Genomic DNA, 20,960 nt, shown 5'->3' with positions numbered 1-20,960 from the left:
ACTAGACTCCCCCATTATCAAGTCCCCACCACATACACCACTACAGTCACTGTCCGTCAGCATAGCAAGATGTGATAGAATCACTACTTGTCTTCTCTGTGTCATACAGCCCTCCCCGTGTCCCCCCACCACACCATGTCTGCTAAGCGTAATGCCCCCTTTTTCCCCCTTATCCCTCCCTTCCCACCCACCCTCCCCAATCCCTTTCCCTTTGGTAACTGCTAGTCCATTCTTGGGTTCTGTGAGTCTGCTACTGTTTTGTTCCTTCAGTTTTTTCTTTGTTCTTATACTCTACAGATGAGTGAAATCATTTGATACTTTTCTCTGCCTGGCTTATTTCACTGAGCATAATACCCTCTAGCTCCAGCCTCATTTATTTTTATGTCCTATATTGATTTCAGTCATTTTATTTGTTTTAATAAAGATGGTTGGCATAGAAAAGTGTATATTTCAGATTGAGTCTTGGTTTAACTCTTCAAAGAAAAAAAGGAATTTCTTATTTTTAAGATACTTTTTATTACAGGTAATTTCCTAACATAATGTTGAAAATTGCTCTGGTGTGGACAACTGACCAAACATGTATGGAAGAAGTGGAAAAGAGGGATCTAAAATGTTCAAAAAAACAAATGTTCCTCCAACCTGACATTGCCAGTTCCCACACCATCCGTCTTGCTCCTCGGAGGGCAGTGTTATTTCTGTAAAGATAGTGTCTTTTAGAGGAGAAATACCCATTTAATATACACCATTTGCAGAATACTCAGTTTTCAAAGCATTGGTGATTACTTTTAAATCCAAAGATATTTTTTCGTAGGTATTTTGCATATTTTTGTAGCACTATTTGAAATCTGAGCTTTCTCTCATAAATGTATAAAATTGTGAGTCCAGAGCTCATTGAACTGTCCCTTAAATCCTGCCCATAAGATTGACAGAATTAACTAAGTTACTATAATTTAAAAGATAATTAGTACTTTTTACTTCTACATCTTAACAAGAAGGGCGGTAAGTTTAGACAACAAGGTAGTTGTCATCAAAGTCAATTCACAAAACTAAGCAATAGGAAAAATACAATCTGTAGTACTAGCACCAAACTCATAGAATTAGGGATGTGTGAAAATTAATTTTATAATGTGTATATTTAGGGTATGAGCTCAAATATGTTACAGTCTTGAGTGATATAGAAACAGGTCTGTAGGAATTGTTTCTGATCAAATGTTACGTGTATCAAGATCAGCTGAAGTGCTCATTAGAACACAGATTGCTCCACTTGGTTTCTGATTCAGTATGTCTGGGATGGGGCCTGAGAATTCGCATTTCTAACAAGTTATCATCATCTAACAATGATGCTGACGTTGCTGGTCCCATGGGCAACAATTTGAACACCTCCTCCTTTGCCATGTGGGTTCCAATTTTCCCAAAGTATATCTTGGAAACTGACAACCCTCGTGACCACCAGGCCTATATTTCCACCTACTTGCTGGACATTTTCACCTAAATCTCTCTAGAAGGTACTATGTATGTCCACTCTGACCTTTGCTCACATGCTGTCCCTTATCTGTCAGACTTTGTTCTTTCCTTTCATAAGTTCATTTAAACAAGTTTGAGTTCCCTTCATCTAAGAAAACTTACCCTGTGGCCTCAGCACACCCACTTATCTGACTTGTCATTCTTATCTGTTACTTCACACACCTGTAGGGATGGGCTCCTTTGTGAGCATCAGGCACTAGACTAGGCAATCAGAAGGCAAAGGGAAAGTTCAGATGTAGCCCAGAAACTATTAGAAAAGCGTAGATACTGACAGTACTGTTTGGTGAATCCTTAACAGAGATTTCCATGGAGTTTTCTATCTGCACAGCAGAAAAATCTCCAACTCAAAATGGGTCCAGCCTGCTCAAACAGGGCATATTTTCCTCATTGGCAATGACTAAATCTTACATCTCCCTGTACCCTTGGTTCTTGGCACTGGTCCTTTCGCGTGCTAAACACTCAGCTAATTTTTAAAAATATTTATTAGGGACCTACAAATATCAGTCAACATTAAGCACTAGAGATACAAAGATAACTAAGCCCCTCAAGGGGCTTTGATATTAATAGCAGGAAACAGAAATGAATAGATTAAGTGCAATGAAGTGTTGACTGGTGCGATGCAGAAGTAAGTCAAGGGGCATAACAGAGGACAGAGTTGTCTGAAGAAATACGATAGTGTGCTTCTGGGAGAAAGGTGGCCAGCTGCTCCTAAGAAAGCCAACTGGGTGGCATTACTTGCCTTAATTCAAGGTCTGCTATTAAGCTTTAAAGCCTGAAAAACCATTTGGTCAGCATCCAAAAGCAGGATCTATTTTTTTCTTTCATGGTTGTACCAGTAAATTAACTAAGCTCACCCACCTAATATAAAGTCAGAATGCCCGTACATTCATTTGCAATGAGAAATTGTTCCTGTAAGCCTATGTTATTTTTCCGTGGATGAAAAGTGCTACTTCCAATATGGGGGTGGCTTCTAAGAGAATCACTAATAAAGGAAGGGGAGGGGCATTCAGTTTCCTGTTGGACAGCTGCCTAGCCAGGAGCTGGCTAACTTGTCTCTATGCATAGAAAAGGGAAATGAAAAGCATAGGCCTGCTATGACCGGCACTGTGCCAGGGTATAGAAGCTAAATAGATCCAGTGTATGCCCATCAGTCCAAGAACTGGCTGTGAAGATGACATGAGGTGAGTGGTGACACTATAGTCATACAGGGATCACCAGAGCAAGTCAAGTAGATGCCCAAGTATCAGAGGGATATGGTATGATTGTCAGCAGTTGGAGATCAGCTGGTCAAATGATGATGGCTAACATTTATTGTGCTCTTACCGTGTTCTGGGCACTTTCCATGTACTTAGGTGTTACTCATTTAATCCTCACAAATCCTCATCACAACCCTAAATCATAGGTACTACAGATCCTCCTTGACTTACGATCCTGATAAACCCACCATAAATTGAAAATATCGTAAGTCAAAAATGCATTTAATACGCCTACCTAACATCACAGCTTAGCCTAGCCCACCTTAAACATGCTCAGAACACTCACATTGGCCTATAGCTAGGCAAAATCATCTAACATAAAGCCTATTTTACAGTAAAGGGTTGAATATCTCATGTAAGTTATTAAATACTCTACTGAAAATGAGAAACAGAATGGTTTCTGTCTGATATGGTGCAGAACGGTTCCAAGTGTATCTGCTGTCGCCCCTTGTGATCAGGCAGCTGACTGGGAGCTGGGCTCTCTGCCCCGCTAAGCTTCATGAGAGAGGATCGTGCCTCATACCACTAGCCTGGAGAAAGATCAAAAACCAAAGTCCGAAGTATGTTTTCTCCTGAAAGTGTATCACTTTCACACCATCATAAACTTGGAAAATTTTAAGTCAAACATCGTTAAGTTGAGGGCTTTCTGAACTGTGTTATCCCCACCTTACTTGGAAACAAATTGAAGCACAGGGAAGTTAAAAAACCTTGCTCAAGGTCATATGGCATATTAAGTGGAGGAATATTTGGCCACAGACAGTTGGCACCTGAGCCCGTGCTCCAAACCTCGACTCGCCAGCATCTCGCACAGGAGACTTGTTGCTGAGGAGCCTGCCCTGTCAGGGGGCGGGTCAGAGCCACCACCCTCAGGGCCCGCAGACAAGGAATAAGAGCAGCACTGGAGACCAACGTGTGGACTGCAATTTGGCCCAGTAAGGAGACATTCGCCCTTTTCTTCCCCAACCCTCACTCCTCCAATCACAAAGACCTGGCACCTAGAAGGAAGCACCTAGCAGGGAGCCAGGATGAAGGTAAATACGGAACGCCAACTCCTTCTGCTTCCCAAGCCACCAGAGCTAGGGACAGACCTAGACTGCCTGGGAGGTGAGGTGGGGGGCTTTGAATGAAGTTTGAAGTTGAAGTTTAAAATGTACTGAATACCAAATGCCAGAATGAAATCTTAAATGCTAAAATGACACAATTTTAGTAGCTGACAGTGGCTGGAAAGTTACAGGGTCTAGCCAATATGTCCATTGTGGGAAAGGGGATTTCACCCTTGCCTAGTTCAGGGGAAGTTACTGAAAAATAAAAAAAGGAGGCCACTTCACCTTTGTCCTGAGATGTCATACTAAGCCTGGAAACCATTCTTTCTCTTTTGAGGTGACTCATCCTAAACATTCCTTGTTGAGCAAACAGGGGGCATTCTTACCCCCTCATTTCCAAATGTTTAGGAGAATGGTGCTTCACTACAGTCCCCAAATTAAGACATATTATACAAACCATTAATACCAACTAATTCTACCAATGACAGAGGGATTAGGACAAACTTCCCTATGGGGATGACCCTTGAGCTGAGTATTGCTTAGGTGACCAGCTGGGACAATTCTCAAGATTAGAGCTTAGGAACAGTGGGAGAGGTTTGGCTGTATACCAGGACATCCTAGACCCGGACGGTCTGAGGAAGGCCAAGATGGGCACTCGAAGACCCCAGGGCTCTCAGGATGTAGTAAGGCTTCCTCAGCCAAACTATGACGAACTGACTAGCCGCATAACCATTAACTTCTCTGATGTCATAAATGACTCTGATTGCCCTAGGCACATCCTATTGTCATTTCAATCTCTGCTCAACAAATTGGAAATGACGTAACTACACAAACTATATTCCTAACACAATTTACATTTGGCCATATGGCCCACATGAACTTTCCTCCTGATTCCTACACTAGTAATTGTGCTTTTTGGAATATTCTTTTTGGTTTTTCTTTTCCTCTTTTCTTGCTCTTGTTATACTGCCTTTTATACTGCAGGCTTAGAACGGATAAATTCACCCAAAAATTGGAGGAGGAAAACTTGCTGCAGAGGTAAAAATGCCTTCCCAAGAAACTGAAACTGGTTATATAAGGAGTCCATCCTGAACGTTCTCAGATAAAATCATAGAGAAGGGGAAAAAAAATTCAGACTGACAAAGTCTTTGGCAGAAGTTTACTCCAGGCTTTACACTCACTTTAACTTAAAGGCAAGGAATTTCATTTCCACTATATACTACTGCCTGGGAATAGGAGAGTAAGTTAAAAAAAAAAGTCAAAAAGAAGCAGGTGCTTAAGAACCATTTATTTGGGGAAAAGGTCCTAGTGAAATCACTTTCCTTACAATGTTACCGACTGCAGCGAAGCTTTGTCTAAACAGTACTGTCTGTATAACTGAGAACACAGTCATCCCTCAGAGCCTCCGTGCTTGCTGCTTCTCCAGCCTGGCAGGGCTGCCCCTGCACATCCACATGGCTCATCCTGTTGCTGGCTTCAGGTCTCTGCTCAAACACCTGCTGGTCACAGAGGCGTCCCTAGACACCCCATCAAAAGAGCCACCCCTATCAGGACACTCCACACGCGCTTTATTTTTCCCAGCTTTATTTCTCTCCACAGCAGTTATAATCACTTGAGGTGTTTGTTTTCATTTGTCTGTCTTCTCTAATAGTCCATAACCTCCATGAGGAATGTCTGTTTTGTTCCCTGCAATACTTTCCACTAGGAAGAGTCCCTGACAAGTAGTAGCATCCGATCAAAATTTATTTGAATTTATGCAAGAATGAATGATTATGATTTTCCAAGTTTTTCTTGCATTCCTAGGTATTGATTCACTAAAATAATTTTTCTCTATAGGATTTCTTGCAGTAGGATCATGTAAATATTTGGACTAAAAATTGTAAGACTAAGTCCCAACTTTGCATATTAATTTCTTGTGTAACCTTTTTGAACAAAAGCAAAGCTGCTCAGAGACCCCTAACTAAGTATTGAAGGTTTCATCAACTCTGGTAATCTCAAAAGGGCCATCCATGAAAACATAAATAAACTCTCTAACTCAATAATGCCATCTGTTAGTTAGGTTAAAAGCTAAACAACTGGCAATAGATTGCTGCTAAAAGATAAGCAGACAAGTGTGCCCTTCCCATTATTTCCCTTCGGTGCCAAGATGTATATCAAACCGATCCCCTAGCTCCCCCACCACATTCCTTTACATCACCTGTCTTACATAAATGAAATGTACCCCTTTGGAGTTCTGAATTTCTTGCCTGTCTCCTCAAGGATATAAACCCTTCATGTGACTGTGGCATTTCCAAGCACACTTTTATAATAGTAGAAGCTGTGCGTCCTGGGCTAGTCCTCAATTTGGTTCAAATGAAACTGTCTTTATACAAGGTAATTTTAACGATCTTTTGGTCAATACCTGGTTAGATCATTTCTTGGGCCTTTACTTTGTATATCTGACATCCTATGGCTTGCAACCATGACTCTAAAATCCAACAGGAAAATAGATTCCAACACACAGAAAAATCCTCTGTGCCTGTTATCTTTAGTAACATAAGTATGGCATAAACAAAGTACAACTAGAAAGGGCAAATATTTTTCCAAAAAACGTAATCTAACAATAATGCATGCTCTATTTCTTTTTCTGAAAGATTCAAACTTCTAAATCGCTAACCTCAAAAAACTCTGTCTTTCAGAAATTTACAAACTTTAAAGAGCAGATAGTAACCCATTTCCATTTGTAAGCCGTAGTACTTTTCCCTTTATTCTATTTTGAAACTTACTATAGGCCATTCTACAGTATTACAAATCTCATGACATATACTCTCTCATGTAGGCACCTGAAGGGGTTCTGGACAAGGCCCAAAAGACTCAAGAAAAGCTCTTTACCTCCTGCTTACCTTCCTCTAAGAATTTAGATAGAGGGCCTGGTCCAGGAAGAGCTTACAGAGTATGGGCTAAATGTGGTAAGATGCTAGAGGGGTGGGGAGGCTCAGCAAGGCCTTCTTAGCTCAGGAAGTCTCAATTGCCTGTTTTGGAGGCCCTCATGTCTTTGTGAGGCTCTCCCACCATAAGAAAATGAATGTTTTTTTTTCCTATTAATCTTACGTCAATTTAATTAATAGACCAGCCAAAAGAACCTAGAAAGGTATAAGAAAAATGTTTCCTCCCCTACACACCAAACATCAAAAAGACTTTTTTTTTAGCTATACTTGTCAAACTGTTCCAGATTTATTAAACTATCCACCAGAGCTAAAGCCCAGGGAGAAATCGAGATAGGATGCATAGGAACGACGTCTAAGATCCTAAGGGGACTATATTATTTAATTAGAGGCTGTACATGTGAAGTGATTTGCATAGTGCCCTGGAATGCATTGTTCAATATATTAGCTAACGTTATTATACTTCAACTCTGAGCTGACAAAGTTTTTGAGTTCACGCTAGTGTATCTATGACTCCGCTATCAAGTATTTGGAGAAGAGTGTCATTTTCTGCATCCAATAAAAACCATTAGTCACACAACGGTGCAAAATGCAACTCAGTGTGGGTATAAAAGAAGATCCACAAAGCAAAAGTCTTAACCAGTGTGCTATACGGCCTCCTGGGAGAAAGGGCATGGCAAAAACCCACGTGCAGAACCGACAGAACAGATCGCCGTTCAGTTTTTTCCAGCCCTAAATTTTGCCACCATCTCCCACTCTCTACTCCCCGGCCCCGGATTTTCCCCGCGCCCCCGCCAGGGGGCGGTTATTCAGCTCCTCCTTCCCGTCATGCCCCGGGCTCTCCCCTTCTCCGGCCGAAATCCCGGGGAAGCTTTTCCGCCACGCTAGTCGCTAGGTGATTCTCGAGGGCTGTCGGAGGTCTCGCGAGGCTGGCCCCGCTGCCGTGGTAACGAGCGGCCTTGCCTGCTGAGGAAGGGCGTGGCCAGGGGTGCCAAGCTAGCTGCGTGTTTCTTCCCGCCGCTGGACCCGAGGTGTCTAGGGCAGAACGGCTACTCCCACGAGAGGGACAACCATCCTGGCCAGAGGAGTCGGGGCGAGGGGGCCGCGGCCGGTGAAGCGCCAAGGAAAGGAGGTTTCAGGCTGGAGGCCCCCCTACCGGAGGCGCGCGCGCGGGAAGACCGCGTCCGGGAAAAGGAGCGCTTCCCCACCCCGCCGGGTCCCCGAGGAACGGGGGCAGGAGCGCTTTGGCGATTTGGCAGTCCTCCCCACCGGAAAGGTCGTCGTGCCCACCCGCAGACCTGCCCAGGCGCGGCGTCGGCCTCTCGCGCTTCAGACTTGGGAGGTGCACATGGAGCACCCACTGGTTGTCGGTGGCTTTCCTGAAGCTCAGGTTTACTGTTCAGCAGGGCGGCACGTTCGCGGGCCTCACGTGCGCGTGTAAGGAACAGGATTAAGACTGATGCCAAGTTTTCCAAACTTGGAATGGTGGTGATGCCCAGCCTGAAACATAAGTCTCTTAATATTCAAAGGTCGACAGTAAACCAAGTGTCTGTTGCAGTTACTTGCAATAGAGCTTGGACTTTTTTCTCTGTAGTCCTCCATAACGTGTTTTCTGTAGAGAGGAACATAAATAGATTTGAAATTGGTAAATTCATCTGGTCTGTCAAAAATAATAGAATCTTAAGTAATTTATAGTATTTCATTGCCTTAATAACCCCGTGGGAGATACTTGCATAGGAGTCATGGTGATCATCAATAAAACCTGACAGCTATTGAGATTTCAGTAAGAATCATATAATTAATACTACAACAGAGATAGTATCTACAGAATATTAACCAACATATAAAGAGAAAAAAATACATTGTAGTCATTTGAATTTTTGGTCAATGGAAAAGTAAGCAGAAAAAAAAGTGTAAACTCTGCTACATTTCACTGCCTGAATAAGTAACTGTAATTTTTTCTTTGATTCATGATCTTATTTTTTTCATCATTAATATACAATTACATGAGCAACATTGTAGTTACTAGATTCCCCCCATTATCAAGTCCCCACCACATACCTCATTATAGTCACTGTCCATCAGTGTAGTAAGATGCTATAGAATCACCACTTGTCTTCTCTGTGCTTATACTGCCTTCCCTGTGCCCCCCCTACTACATTATGTGTGCTAATCGTAATGCCCCTTATTCTCCTTATCTCTCCCTTCCCACCCTTCCTCCCCAGTCCCTTTCCCTTTCATAACTGCTAGTCCATTCTTGGGTTCTGTGAGTCTGCTGCTGTTTTGTTCCTTCAGTTTTTGCTTTGTTATACTCCACTGATGAGTGAAATCATTTGGTACGTGTCTTTCTCTGCCTGACTTATTATTTCACTGAGCATAATACCCTCTAGCTCCATCCATGTTGTTGCAAATGGTAGGATTCATTTTCTTCTTATGGCTGAATAATATTCCATTGTGTATATGTACTTCTTCTTTATCCATTCATCTACTGATGGACACTTAGGCTGCTTCCATTTCTTGGCTATTATAAATAGTGCTGCGATGAACATTGGGGTGCATATGTCTTTTTTGAAACTCGGCTCCTGCATTCTTAGGGTAAAATTCTAGGAGTGCAGTTCCTCTATTTTGTATTTCTATTTTGAGTTTTTTGAGGAACCTCCATACTGCTTTCCACAATGGTTGAACTAATTTACATTCCCACCAGCAGTGTAGGAGGGTTCCCCTTTCTCCACATCCTTGCCAACATTTGTTGTTGTCTTTTGGATGGTGGCCATCCTAACTGATGTGAGGTGATATCTCATTGTGGTCTTAATTTGCATTTCTCTGATGATTAGTGATATGGAGCATCTTCATGTGTCTGTTGGCCATCTGAACTTCTTTTTTGGAGAAGTGTCTGTGCAGATCCTGTGCCCATTTTTTAATCAGATTATTTACTTTTTGTTTGTTGAGGCATGTGAGCTGTTTATATATTTGGGTCAACCCCGTATTGGATATGTCATTTATGAATATATTCTCCCATACTGTAGGATGCCTTTTTGTTCTGCTGATGGTGTCCTTTGCTGTACAGAAGCTTTTTAGTTTGATATAGTCCCACTTGTTCATCTTTGCTTTTGTTTCCCTTGCCCGTGGAGATGTGTTCATGAAGAAGTAGTTCATGTTTCTATTCAAGAGAGTTTTGCCTATGGTTTCTTCTAAGAGTTTTATGGTTTCGTGACTTACATTCAGGTCTTTGATCCATTTCGAGTTTATTTTTGTGTGTGAAGTAAGACACTAATCCAATTTCATTCTCTTATATGTAGCTGTCCAGTTTTGCCAACACCAGCTGTTGAAGAGGCTGTCATTTCTCCATTGTATATCCGTGGCTCCTTTATCATTTATTAATTGACGATATATGCTTGGGTTAATATTCTGGACTCTTCTCTTCCACTGGTCTGTGGGTCTGTTCTTGTGCCAGTACCAAATTGTCTTGATTACTGTGGCTTTGTAGTAGAGCTTGAAGTTGGGAAGCGAGATACCCCCTGCTTTTTTCTTCCTTCTCAGGATTGCTTTGGCTATTTGGGGTCTTTTGTGGTTCCATAGGAATTTTAGAACTATTTGTTTCAGTTTGTTGAAAAATGCTGTCAGTATTTCTATAGGGGTTGCCCTGAATCTGTAGATTGCTTTAGGCTGGATGGCCATTTTGACAATATTACTTCTTCCCACCCAAGAGCATGGGTGCCTCTTGATCTTTTAATGCCGCAGAATCATTCTGAACTTTCTATTGCTGTATGGTATTTAATTGTATATATAGGGTGTAAATGGTTGGCTGTGTATCCTGGAAATTCCTTTTCCATTAAATTATTTATTTGTCTTTTATTGTGAAATGGAAAATTTCTTCAAATCTTTGAAATTGAAGGTTTAATAGGATGTGTCCTAATGAATTTAATTTTTAGAGAAGCCTGTTGGCACTGTTAATTAAGTACAATTGAATGTATCTTGGGGTACTCATTTAATGTAACAAACATTTTCAATTTAAAAAGAAAACTGTCGAGTAAGTTCTTAGAAATTGTTTTACAGCCTACTCACATAATAAAAGGAATTTCGAACCAAATACCAGAAGAGACGTCAGAAGATTCAGAAAAGGAAGACTATTCAGACAGAACAATCAGTGATAGTGATGAAGATGAATCAGTATGTTTTTCTCAACTTTATCTTAATTTGAAATAAAACTTGGGTTATAAAATATAAATTCATAGTAAGAATGTAATAAAATCAATAGGATGTTTAAATCAATTGTCACTGGAGGCAGGAAATAATTTGTTTGAAAGTCAAGGTGTTACTGTGCAGTATGCCCTGTCTTTCTAGAAGAGAAACTATATTGATAGTGTTTTTTTTTTTTGAGAGGGCGTCTCTCATATTTATTGATCAAATGGTTGTTAACAACAATAAAATTCTGTATAGGGGAGTCAATGTTCAATGCACAATCAGTAATCCACCCCCAGCCTAATTCTCGTCAGTCTCCAATCTTCTGAAACATAACAAATAAGTTCTTACATTGAGAACAAATTCTTACATAGTGAATAAGTTCTTACATGGTGAACAGTACAAGGGCAGTCATCACAAAAACTTTCGGTTTTGATCACTCATTATGAACTATAAACAATCAGGTCAAATATGAATATTTGTTTGATTTTTATACTTGATTTATATGTGAATCCCACATTTCTCCCTTTATTATTACTATTATTTTTTAAATAAAATGCTGAAGTGGTAGGTAGATGCAAGATAAAGATAGAAAACATAGTTTAGTGTTGTAAGAGAGCAAATGTAGATGATCAGGTGTGTGCCTGTAGACTATGTGTTAATCCAAGCTAGACAAGGGCATTAAAACATCCACAGATGCACAAGATTTCTCTCAAAACAGGGGCGTGAGGTTCTAAGCCTCACCTCTGTTGATCCCTAATTTCTCACTTGATGGCCCCCCTGCGACTGTGCCTGTTTTAGGTTGTTCCTCCCTTGAGGAATCTTACCCGTCTCTGGCTAACCAGTCATCTTCCGGGGCCATACAGGGAAATGTAAAGTTGGTAAGTGAGAGAGAAGCCATATCGTTTGAAAAGGTTAGCTTTTTACTTCTTTGCAGGTTTATGCCCTGTGGCTTCTATGCCCAGCATTTGTCTTGAGGTATCTTTACCACTTGGAAGAATTATGATACTCGGTGAATTCGATATGAGGCACGAATTCTATTTAAGGGTTGTAATTAGGAAGGAAGAAGAAAAGCTATAGAGGTAGCAGATGGAAGAAAACCTGGGAAGATTGATTATTTCTTTGACATATCTTCTTGTAGAGTAACTTAAGCATGTATAGGTTTTAAACTACTAATTAAATTGCACACACACATTAACATAATAGGAATACAGTTACATAACCAATGCAGATCTATAATTACCAGCCATCTCCAGTGAAGCCAAGAAAACCAGTTAGGCACTCTAGGCATTTGTGAAAATTTGTCTATGATGTAGTGGATATTGTCCAACTGTACTTGAACAGTCTGAGAGAAATCAGACAAATTAAAACAACCCATTCCTGGGAACTTTTCACATCCAGTATGTTCTTTTTACAGTAAATAATCTGTAGTTGTAAGATTTTGGAGCGCTACAACTTGCACTTCTCCTAATTCTTGGTTGAGTTCCAACAGTATAGATCCAGTCAGATTTGTTGTTTTACTGTATGCACAGGCCAGCTTAGATATCTCCTTCTTCATTCCAATGGCAAGTCCAGGAACCGGTGGGATGAATGCAGCTACAACTGCAGCATCACCTGGATCTTTGTTGAGGTTTTTTGATGATCATCTTCTGGTATGTCTCTTCCAGAGAGTGCTGATGTTGGAAGTTCTTCTTCATATCGTATCTTAGTTCATTTTCTGGGTAGCCAAATTAGGCTTTGTTCGTCTGTATAAACACAAACAGACCCTTTGCCCACACTTTGATATACCCTTTATACCATTGTGTAGAACTCATTGGAGGCCACCACACAGGAACTGCTTTTTTTTTTTAAGAGAAAGGAATATTATCAGGAAAGTGTACATCCATAGCTGATCATCTGACACCCTTTAAGTGATCAAAATTAAGGATATTTAAAGCATGCATTAATCATTGATTTACAGTTAGTTTTATCCTATCAGGGACTAATTCCCCTTCTCTTTATTTTTTTTGTTATCTTTAATCTACACTTACATGAAGAATATTATGTTTACTAGGCTCTCCCCTATACCAGGTCCCCCCTATAAACCCTTTTACAGTCACTGTCCATCAGCATAGCATCACTACTTCTCTTCTCTGTGTTGTAGAGCCCTCCCCTTTCTCCCACCCCCCCATGCATGCTAATCTTAATATCCCTCTTCTTACCCCCCTCTTATCCCTCCCTACCCACCCATGTTCCCCAGTCCCTTTCCCTTTGGTACCTGTTAGTCCATTCTTGGGTTCTGTGATTCCGCTGCTGTTTTGTTCCTTCAGATTTTCCTTTGTTCTTATACTCCACAGATGAGTGAAATCATTTGGTATTTCTCTTTCTCCGCTTGGCTTATTTCACTGAGCATAATACGCTCCAGGTCCATCCATGTTCTTATGGCTGAGTAGTATTCCATTGTGTATATGTACCACATCTTCTTTATCCATTCATCTACCGATGGACATTTAGGTTGCTTCCAATTCTTGGCTACTGTAAATAGTGCTGCAATAAACATAGGGGTGCATCTGTCTTTCTCAAACTTGATTGCTGTGTTCTTAGGGTAAATTCCTATGAGTGGAATTCCTGGGTCAAATGGTAAGTCTGTTTTGAGCATTTTGATGAACCTCCATACTGCTTTCCACAATGGTTGAACTAATTTACATACCCACCAGCAGTGTAGGAGGGTTCCCCTTTCTCCACAGCCTCGCCAACATTTGTTGTTGTTTGGCTTTTGGATGGCAGCCATCCTTACTGGTGTGAGGTGATACCTCATTGTAGTTTTAATTTGCATTTCTCTGATAATTAGTGATGTGGAGCATCTTTTCATGTGTCTGTTGGCCATCTGTATTTCTTTTTTGGAGAACTGTCTGTTCAGTTCCTCTGCCCATTTTTTAATTGGATTATTTGATTTTTGTTTGTTGAGGCATGTGAGCTCTTTATATATTTTGGACGTCAAGCCTTTATCAGATCTGTCATTTACAAATATATTCTCCCATACTGTAGGGTTCCTTTTTGTTCTATTGATGGTGTCTTTTGCTGTACAGAAGCTTTTCAGCTTAATATAGTCCCACTTGTTCATTTTTGCTGTTGTTTTCCTTGCCCAGGGAGATATGTTCAAGAAGAGGTTACTCATGTTTATGTCTAAGAGGTTTTTGCCTGTTTTTTTCCATGAGTTTAATGGTTTCATGACTTACATTCAGGTCTTTGATCCATTTTGAATTTACTTTTGTATATGGGGTTAGACAATGGTCCAGTTTCATTCTCCTACATGTAGCTGTTCAGTTTTGCCAGCACCATCTGTTGAAGAGACTGTCATTTCACCATTGTATGTCCATGGCTCCTTTATCAAATATTAATTGACCATATATGTCTGGGTTAATGTCTGGAGTCTCTAGTCTGTTCCACTGATCTGTGGCTCTGTTCTTGTGCCAGTACCAAATTGTCTTGATTACTATGGCTTTGTAGTAGAGCTTGAAGTTGGGGAGTGAGATCCCCCCTACTTTATTCTTCTTTTTCAGGATTGCTTTGGCTATTCGGGGTCTTTGGTGTTTCCATATGAATTTTTGAATTATTTGTTCCAGTTCATTGAAGAATGTTGCTGGTAATTTGATAGGGATTGCAGCAAATCTGTATATTGCTTTGGGAAGGATGGCCATTTTGATGATATTTATTCCTCCTAGCCACGAGCATGGGATGAGTTTCCATTTGTTAGTGTCCCCTTTAATTTCTCTTAAGAGTGACTTGTAGTTTTCAGAGTATAGGTCATTCACTTCTTTGGTTAGATTTATTCCTAGGTATTTTATTCTTTTTGATGCAATTGTGAATGGAATTGTTTTCCTGATTTCTCTTTCTATTGTTTCATTGTTAGTGTATAGGAAAGCTACAGATTTCTGTGTGTTAATTTTGTATCCTGCAACTTTGCTGTATTCTGATATCAGTTCTAGTAGTTTTGGAGTGGAGTCTTTAGGGTTTTTTATGTACAATATCATGTCATCTGCAAATAGTGACAGTTTAACTTCTTCTTTACCAATCTGGATTCCTTGTATTTCTTTGTTTTGTCTAATTGCAGTGGCTAGGACCTCCAGTACTATGTTAAATAGCAGTGGGGAGAGTGGGCATCCCTGTCTAGTTCCCGATCTCAGAGGATAAGCTTTCAGCTTCTCACTGTTCCGTATAATGTTGGCTGTGGGTTTATGGTATATGGCCTTCATTATGTTGAGGAACTTGCCCTCTAAACCCATTTTGCTGAGAGTTTTTATCATGAATGGATGTTGAATTTTGTCAAATGCTTTTTCAGCATCCATGGAGATGATCATGTGGTTTTTGTCTTTCTTTTTGTTGATGTGGTTGATGATGTTGATGGATTTTTGAATGTTGTACCATCCTTGCATCCCTGGGATGAATCCCACTTGGTCATGGTGTATGATCCTTTTGATGTACTTTTGAATTCAGTTTGCTAATATTTTATTAAGTATTTTTGCATCTACCTTCATCAGGGATATTGGTCTGTAATTTTCTTTTTGGTGGGGTCTTTGCCTGGTTTTGGTATTAGGGTGATGTTGGCTTCATAGAATGAGTTTGGGAGTATTCCCTCCTCTTCTATTTTTTGGAAAACTTTAAGGAGAATGGGTATTATGTCTTCTCTGTGTGTCTGATAAAATTCTGAGGTAAATCCATCCGGCCTGGGTGCCTTGTTCTTGGGTAGCTTTTTGATTACCATTTCAGTTTCTTTGCTCGTAATTGTTTTAACTTTTGTATTTCTTCTTTGGTCAGTCTTGGAAGGTTGTATTTTTCTAGGAAGTTGTCCATTTCTTCTAGGTTTTCCAGCTTGTTGGCATATAGGTTTTCATAGTAGTCTTTAATAATTCTTTGTATTTCTGTAGAGTCTGTCATGGTTTTTCCATTCTCATTTCTGATACTGTTGATTTGTGTTGATTCTCTTTTTCTCTTAATAAGTTTGGCGAGAGGCTTATCTATTTTGCTTATTTTTCTCAAAGAACCAGCTCTTGGTTTCATTGATTTTTGTTATTGTTTTATTCTTCTCAATTTTGTTTATTTCTTCTCTGATCTTTATTATGTCCCTCCTTCTGCTGACCTTAGGCCTCATTTGTTCTTCTTTTTCCAATTTTGGTAATTGTGACATTAGACCATTCATTTGGGATTGTTCTTCCTTTTTTAAATATGCCTGGATTGCTATATACTTTCCTCTTAAGACTGCTTTTGCTGTGTCCCACAGTAGTTGGGGCTTAGTGTTGTTGTTGTCGTTTGTTTCCATATATTGCTGGATCTCCATTTTGATTTGGTCATTGATCCATTGATTATTTAGGAGCATGTTGTTAAGCCTCCATGTGTTTGTGAGCCTTTTTGCTTTCTTTGTACAGTTTATTTCTAGTTTTATGCCTTTGTGGTCTGAAAAGTTGGTTGGTAGGATTTCAATCTTTTGGAATTTACTGAGGCTCTTTTTGTGGCCTAGTATGTGGTCTATTCTGGAGAATGTTCCATGTGCACTTGAAAAGAATGTGTATCCTGTTGCTTTTGGATGTAGAGTTCTGTAGATGTCTATTAGGTCCATCTGTTCCAGTGTGTTGTTCAGTGCCTCTGTGTCCTTACTTATTTTCTGTCTGGTGGATCTGTCCTTTGGAGTGAGTGGTGTGTTGAAGTCTCCTAGAATGAATGCATATTTCCTCCTTTAGTTCTGTTAGTATTTGTTTCAGGTATGTTGGTGCTCCTGTATTGGGTGCATATATATTTATAATGGTTATATCCTCTTGTTGGACTGAGCCCTTTATCATTATGTAATGTCCTTCTTTATCTTTTGTTATTTTCTTTATTTTGAAGTCTGTTTTGTCTGATACCAGAATTGCAACACCTGCTTTCTTCTCTCTGTGGTTTGCATGAAATATCTTTTTCCATCCCTTGACTTTAAGTCTGTGCATGTCTTTGGGTTTGAGGTGAGTCTCTTGAAAGCAGCATATGGATGGATCTTGCTTTTTCATCCATTCTATTACTCTGTGTCTTTTGATTGGTGCACTCAGTCCATTTACATTTAGGGTGATTATTGAGAGGTATGAACTTATTGCCATTGCACGCTTTAAGTTTGTGGTTACCAAAGGTTCAGGGTTAGCTTCTTTACTATCTTACTGTCTAACTTAACTCGCTTGTTGAGCTATTATAAACACGTTCTGATGATTCTTTATTTCTCTCCCTTCTTATTCCTCCTCCTCCCTTCTTCATATGTTGGGTGTTTTGTTCTGTGCTCTTTTTAGGAGTGCTCCCATCTAGAGCAGTCCCTATAAGATGCACTATAGAGGTGGTTTGTGGGAAGCAAATTCTCTTAGCTTTTGCTTATCTGGGAATTGTTTAATCCCACCATCATATTTAAATGATAGTCATGCTGGATACAGTATCCTTGGTTCAAGGCCCTTCTGTTTCATTGCATTAAATATATCATGCCATTCTCTTCTGGCCTGTAGGGTTTCTGTCGAGAAGTCTGATGTTAGCCTGATGGGTTTTCCTTTATAGGTGACCTTTTTCTCTCTAGCTGCCTTTAAAACTCTTTCCTTGTCCTTGATCTTTGCCATTTTAATTATTATGTGTCTTGTTGTTGTCCTCCTTGGATCCTTTCTGTTGGGGGTTCTATGTATTTCCGTGGTCTGTTCGACTATTTCCTCCCCCAGTTTGGGGAAGTTTTCAGCAATTATTTCTTCCAAGATACTTTCCATCCCTTTTCCTCTCTCTTCTTCTTCTTCTGGTACCCCTATAATACAGATATTGTTCCTTTTGGATTGGTCACACAGTTCTCTTAATATTGTTTCATTCCTGGAGATCCTTTTATCTCTCTCTATGTCAGCTTCTATGCATTCCTGTTCTCTGGTTTCAATTCCATCAATGGCCTCTTGCATCTTATCCATTCTGCTTATAAATCCTTCCAGAGTTTGTTTCATTTCTGTGATCTCCTTTCTGGCATCTGTGATCTCCCTCCAGACTTCATCCCATTTCTCTTGCGTATTTCTCTGCATCTCTGTCAGCATGTTTATGATTTTTATTTTGAATTCTTTGTCAGGAAGACTGGTTAGGTCTGTCTCCTTCTCTGGTGTCTCTGTGATCTTGGTTTGCCTGTAATTTTGTCTTTTCATTGTGATAGGAATAGTTTGCAGAGCTGGGACTAGTGACGGCTGGAAGAACTTTCCTTCTTGTTGGTTTGTGGCCTTCATCTCCTGGGAGAATAGCGACCTCTAGTGGCTTGTGCTGGGTAGCTGCGTGTAGACAGGGCTTCTGCTTCCTGCCGGGCTGCTATGGAGTTTATCTCCGCTGTTCTGTGGCCATGACCTGGCTCCGGCTGCTACTCCAAAATGGTGGAGTTGTGTTGGAGGGGGAGCGGCCGGGAGGCTATTTATCTCTGTAAAGGGCCTCCGTGCTCCCTGCAGCCCAGGGGATTAGAGTGCCCAGAGATCCTGGGATTCCCTACCTCTGGACTAAGTGTCCCACCCTGCCCCTTTAAAACTTCCATAAAGCACCAGCCAAAACAAAACAACCACAAAAAAAATGGCCACTCATTTTTCTTTATTCTCCAGCGCCAGCCTCGGGCACCTGCTCACCATACTTGCTGCCCTGTTTCCCTAGTATTGGGGTCCCTATCCCTTTAAGACTTCCAAAAAGCACTCGCCAAAACAATACAACAAAAGAAAAAAAGGTGGTCACTCGCGTTCATTTTGTTCTCCAGTGCCAGTCTCCGATACCCGCTCTCCGGTCTTGCTGCCCTGTTTCCCTAGTATCCAGGGCCCTGAGCATGCACTGTGTCTGCGCTCTGTTCCGGATGGCTGGGGCTGGGTGTTCAGCAGTCCTGGGCTCCCTCTCCCTCTCCGCTCTGACTCTTCTCCTCCCACCAGGAGCTGGGGGGAGGGGCGCTTGGGACCCACCGGGCCGGGGCTTGTATCTTACCCCTTTTGCAAGGCGCTGGGTTCCTGCAGGTGTGGATGTGGTCTGGATGTTGTCCTGTGTCCTCTGGTCTCTATTTTAGGAAGAGTTATCTTTGTTATATGTTCATAGATATATGTGCTTTTGGGAGGAGATTTCTGCTGCTCTACTCACGCCGCCATCCTGGCTCTGCCTCCCTATTGATAATGTTTTTTGAGAAAATATTTTGGCTAAGATTCTTCTGAGTTTTATGAAAGTGTGTTGATTAAATCATTATTAGGTTTTATTTTTGTAATTCATGGTTTCATCACAATACATATCATAATGCTGCAACCTCCTATGTTCCAAACCCACTGCATATCACCAAGAGAGGTTTAATGTGGCTCTGATTTAACAAAGGAAGGGTTTTGGAGGAAGCAAAAGGGGGGAAAATAAAAATTCAGTATTTCAAAATATTTTATCTGGTTCCAGTACATATTCTTAAGAGATTTCCTTCACATTTTTGTAAAGTATAAATTATCATGTGTGTAACTTAAAGTCCCAAAATAAACTCCCCTGAATGACATATAATCCTTTACATCTATGGCTTCCTGTGTTTCTTTTCTCTTCTCTTTATTTTTTTGTTAATTTTAATCTTAATTTAAGTTGTTTTGCCAAGTTTATACCAAGAATCTTTAAACTTCATTCCTTCCCTACAATCATTGATACGACCTTACCTTGTAGAGGAAGAGTTATGAAAGATGATAACTTTGTTTCAGGGTATTTGAAGTGTCCTGAGACCCGTAGCCCATAGCAATTTTTCATTTACTAAAGATTAAAGAGATGTGTCAATTCTAAGTATGAAAATAGATGTGAAAAGTTTCTGGATTTGGAAACTGTTGAGTTTTAAAAGAGAAATATTTTTGAACTCTCTTGTTTTAGGATGAGGATACCTTCATGAAGTTTCTAAGTGAAGATATCCACCAGTGTGCACTTTTAACAGGTTTGAAGTTATCCATATAATTCTCCTATTCTCTTTATGATAAGACCTGAAGTAGATCAAAAAAAATAAAATGAAACCAGAAAATAAAAAAGGTCAGGTTAAATAATATAAGGCTTTATTACTCTGTTATTGGAAACAGAGAAATATATTTAAGAATCTTTTGGAGGTCAAACTTTTAAGTTTTAAGGTAAACCGATTTTTAATGAAGCTAAGTAAAAATGGCTATTACTTTATAAAAGACTTCACTTACCATAAGAATTTACCTTGGCATTTCTTTAAATAACTAGCTCTTAATGCATTTACAGAATGACTCGACTTAGAGTGGACACAATGTTTTTGAAGTATGTATTTACTTAAATGAAAGTATGCCTGTATAAAGAATTTCCTTAATAAGGTCATTTATTTTCAGACATATCTGTATGTGGGCATCTTGATGTATACTTGATTTTTTTTAAATGTATACATTTAGAGTTCTATTTCCAAATACACCCTAAACTATTTTTTCTAAGTATTCACATATCTATCACAATCTGAAACTGAAGATAAGTCCTTTATTTATTTATTTATTTATTTTGCCTTTTTCACCACCATCCTAAAACAAATCTTTTGAGATAACCACTATTCTCAGTTTGGTGTGTATCATTCTAGGCCTTTTTCTTTGCATCGATAAACATATCTATTCTCATACTCAGGAAAATTCATAGTACTAGTCTGTGGACTTCTTCCTATCACTCTTTTTCCTTTTTAAAATTCTGCAAATCTGCTTAAACAAAGGAGATATATCACTGTTTTAACTAGCATTTCCTTGATTGCTAAAGAAATTGACAATTATTTCATTTTTTCATAAAAGGAAAAATGTTGTTATGAATCAGATACAGATGTAAAACTCTTTGTAAACTGGTTGGGATCATTCAAATATTTACAATAATAAGTACTACTATAGAAAGTCTTACAGCCTTATCTAGCCTTGTTACTAGGGCCCCTAGCATAAGCATAAGAACCCTCTTTTAAGGCTGGGGACCTCAAGGGTACCTCCACTTCCTCAGAGGAGCTGACAGGTTTTACGAGCCCTTAGCATAGCCCAAATTATCTCAGTTTAGTCTCAACT

The 20,960-nt window shown here is 39.9% G+C and overlaps 1 protein-coding gene across 1 annotated transcript in view; it reads left to right on the top strand.

Moving 5' to 3' along the window:
- The first annotated feature begins 33 nt into the window (after positions 1-33).
- AGBL3 (AGBL carboxypeptidase 3) overlaps positions 34-20,960 on the top strand; it is a 32,971-nt gene continuing 12,044 nt past the window's right edge. The window contains exon 1 of the mRNA XM_073238436.1: positions 34-3,811. Coding sequence (XP_073094537.1) covers positions 3,806-3,811 — 6 coding nt within the window. The 5' untranslated portion in view covers positions 34-3,805. The remainder of the gene's footprint in view (positions 3,812-20,960) is intronic.

Source organism: Manis javanica, chromosome 6 (genome assembly GCF_040802235.1).
Source record: "Manis javanica isolate MJ-LG chromosome 6, MJ_LKY, whole genome shotgun sequence".
Taxonomy (NCBI): Eukaryota; Metazoa; Chordata; class Mammalia; order Pholidota; family Manidae; genus Manis; species Manis javanica.
This window is presented reverse-complemented; position numbering and strand designations above follow the sequence as displayed.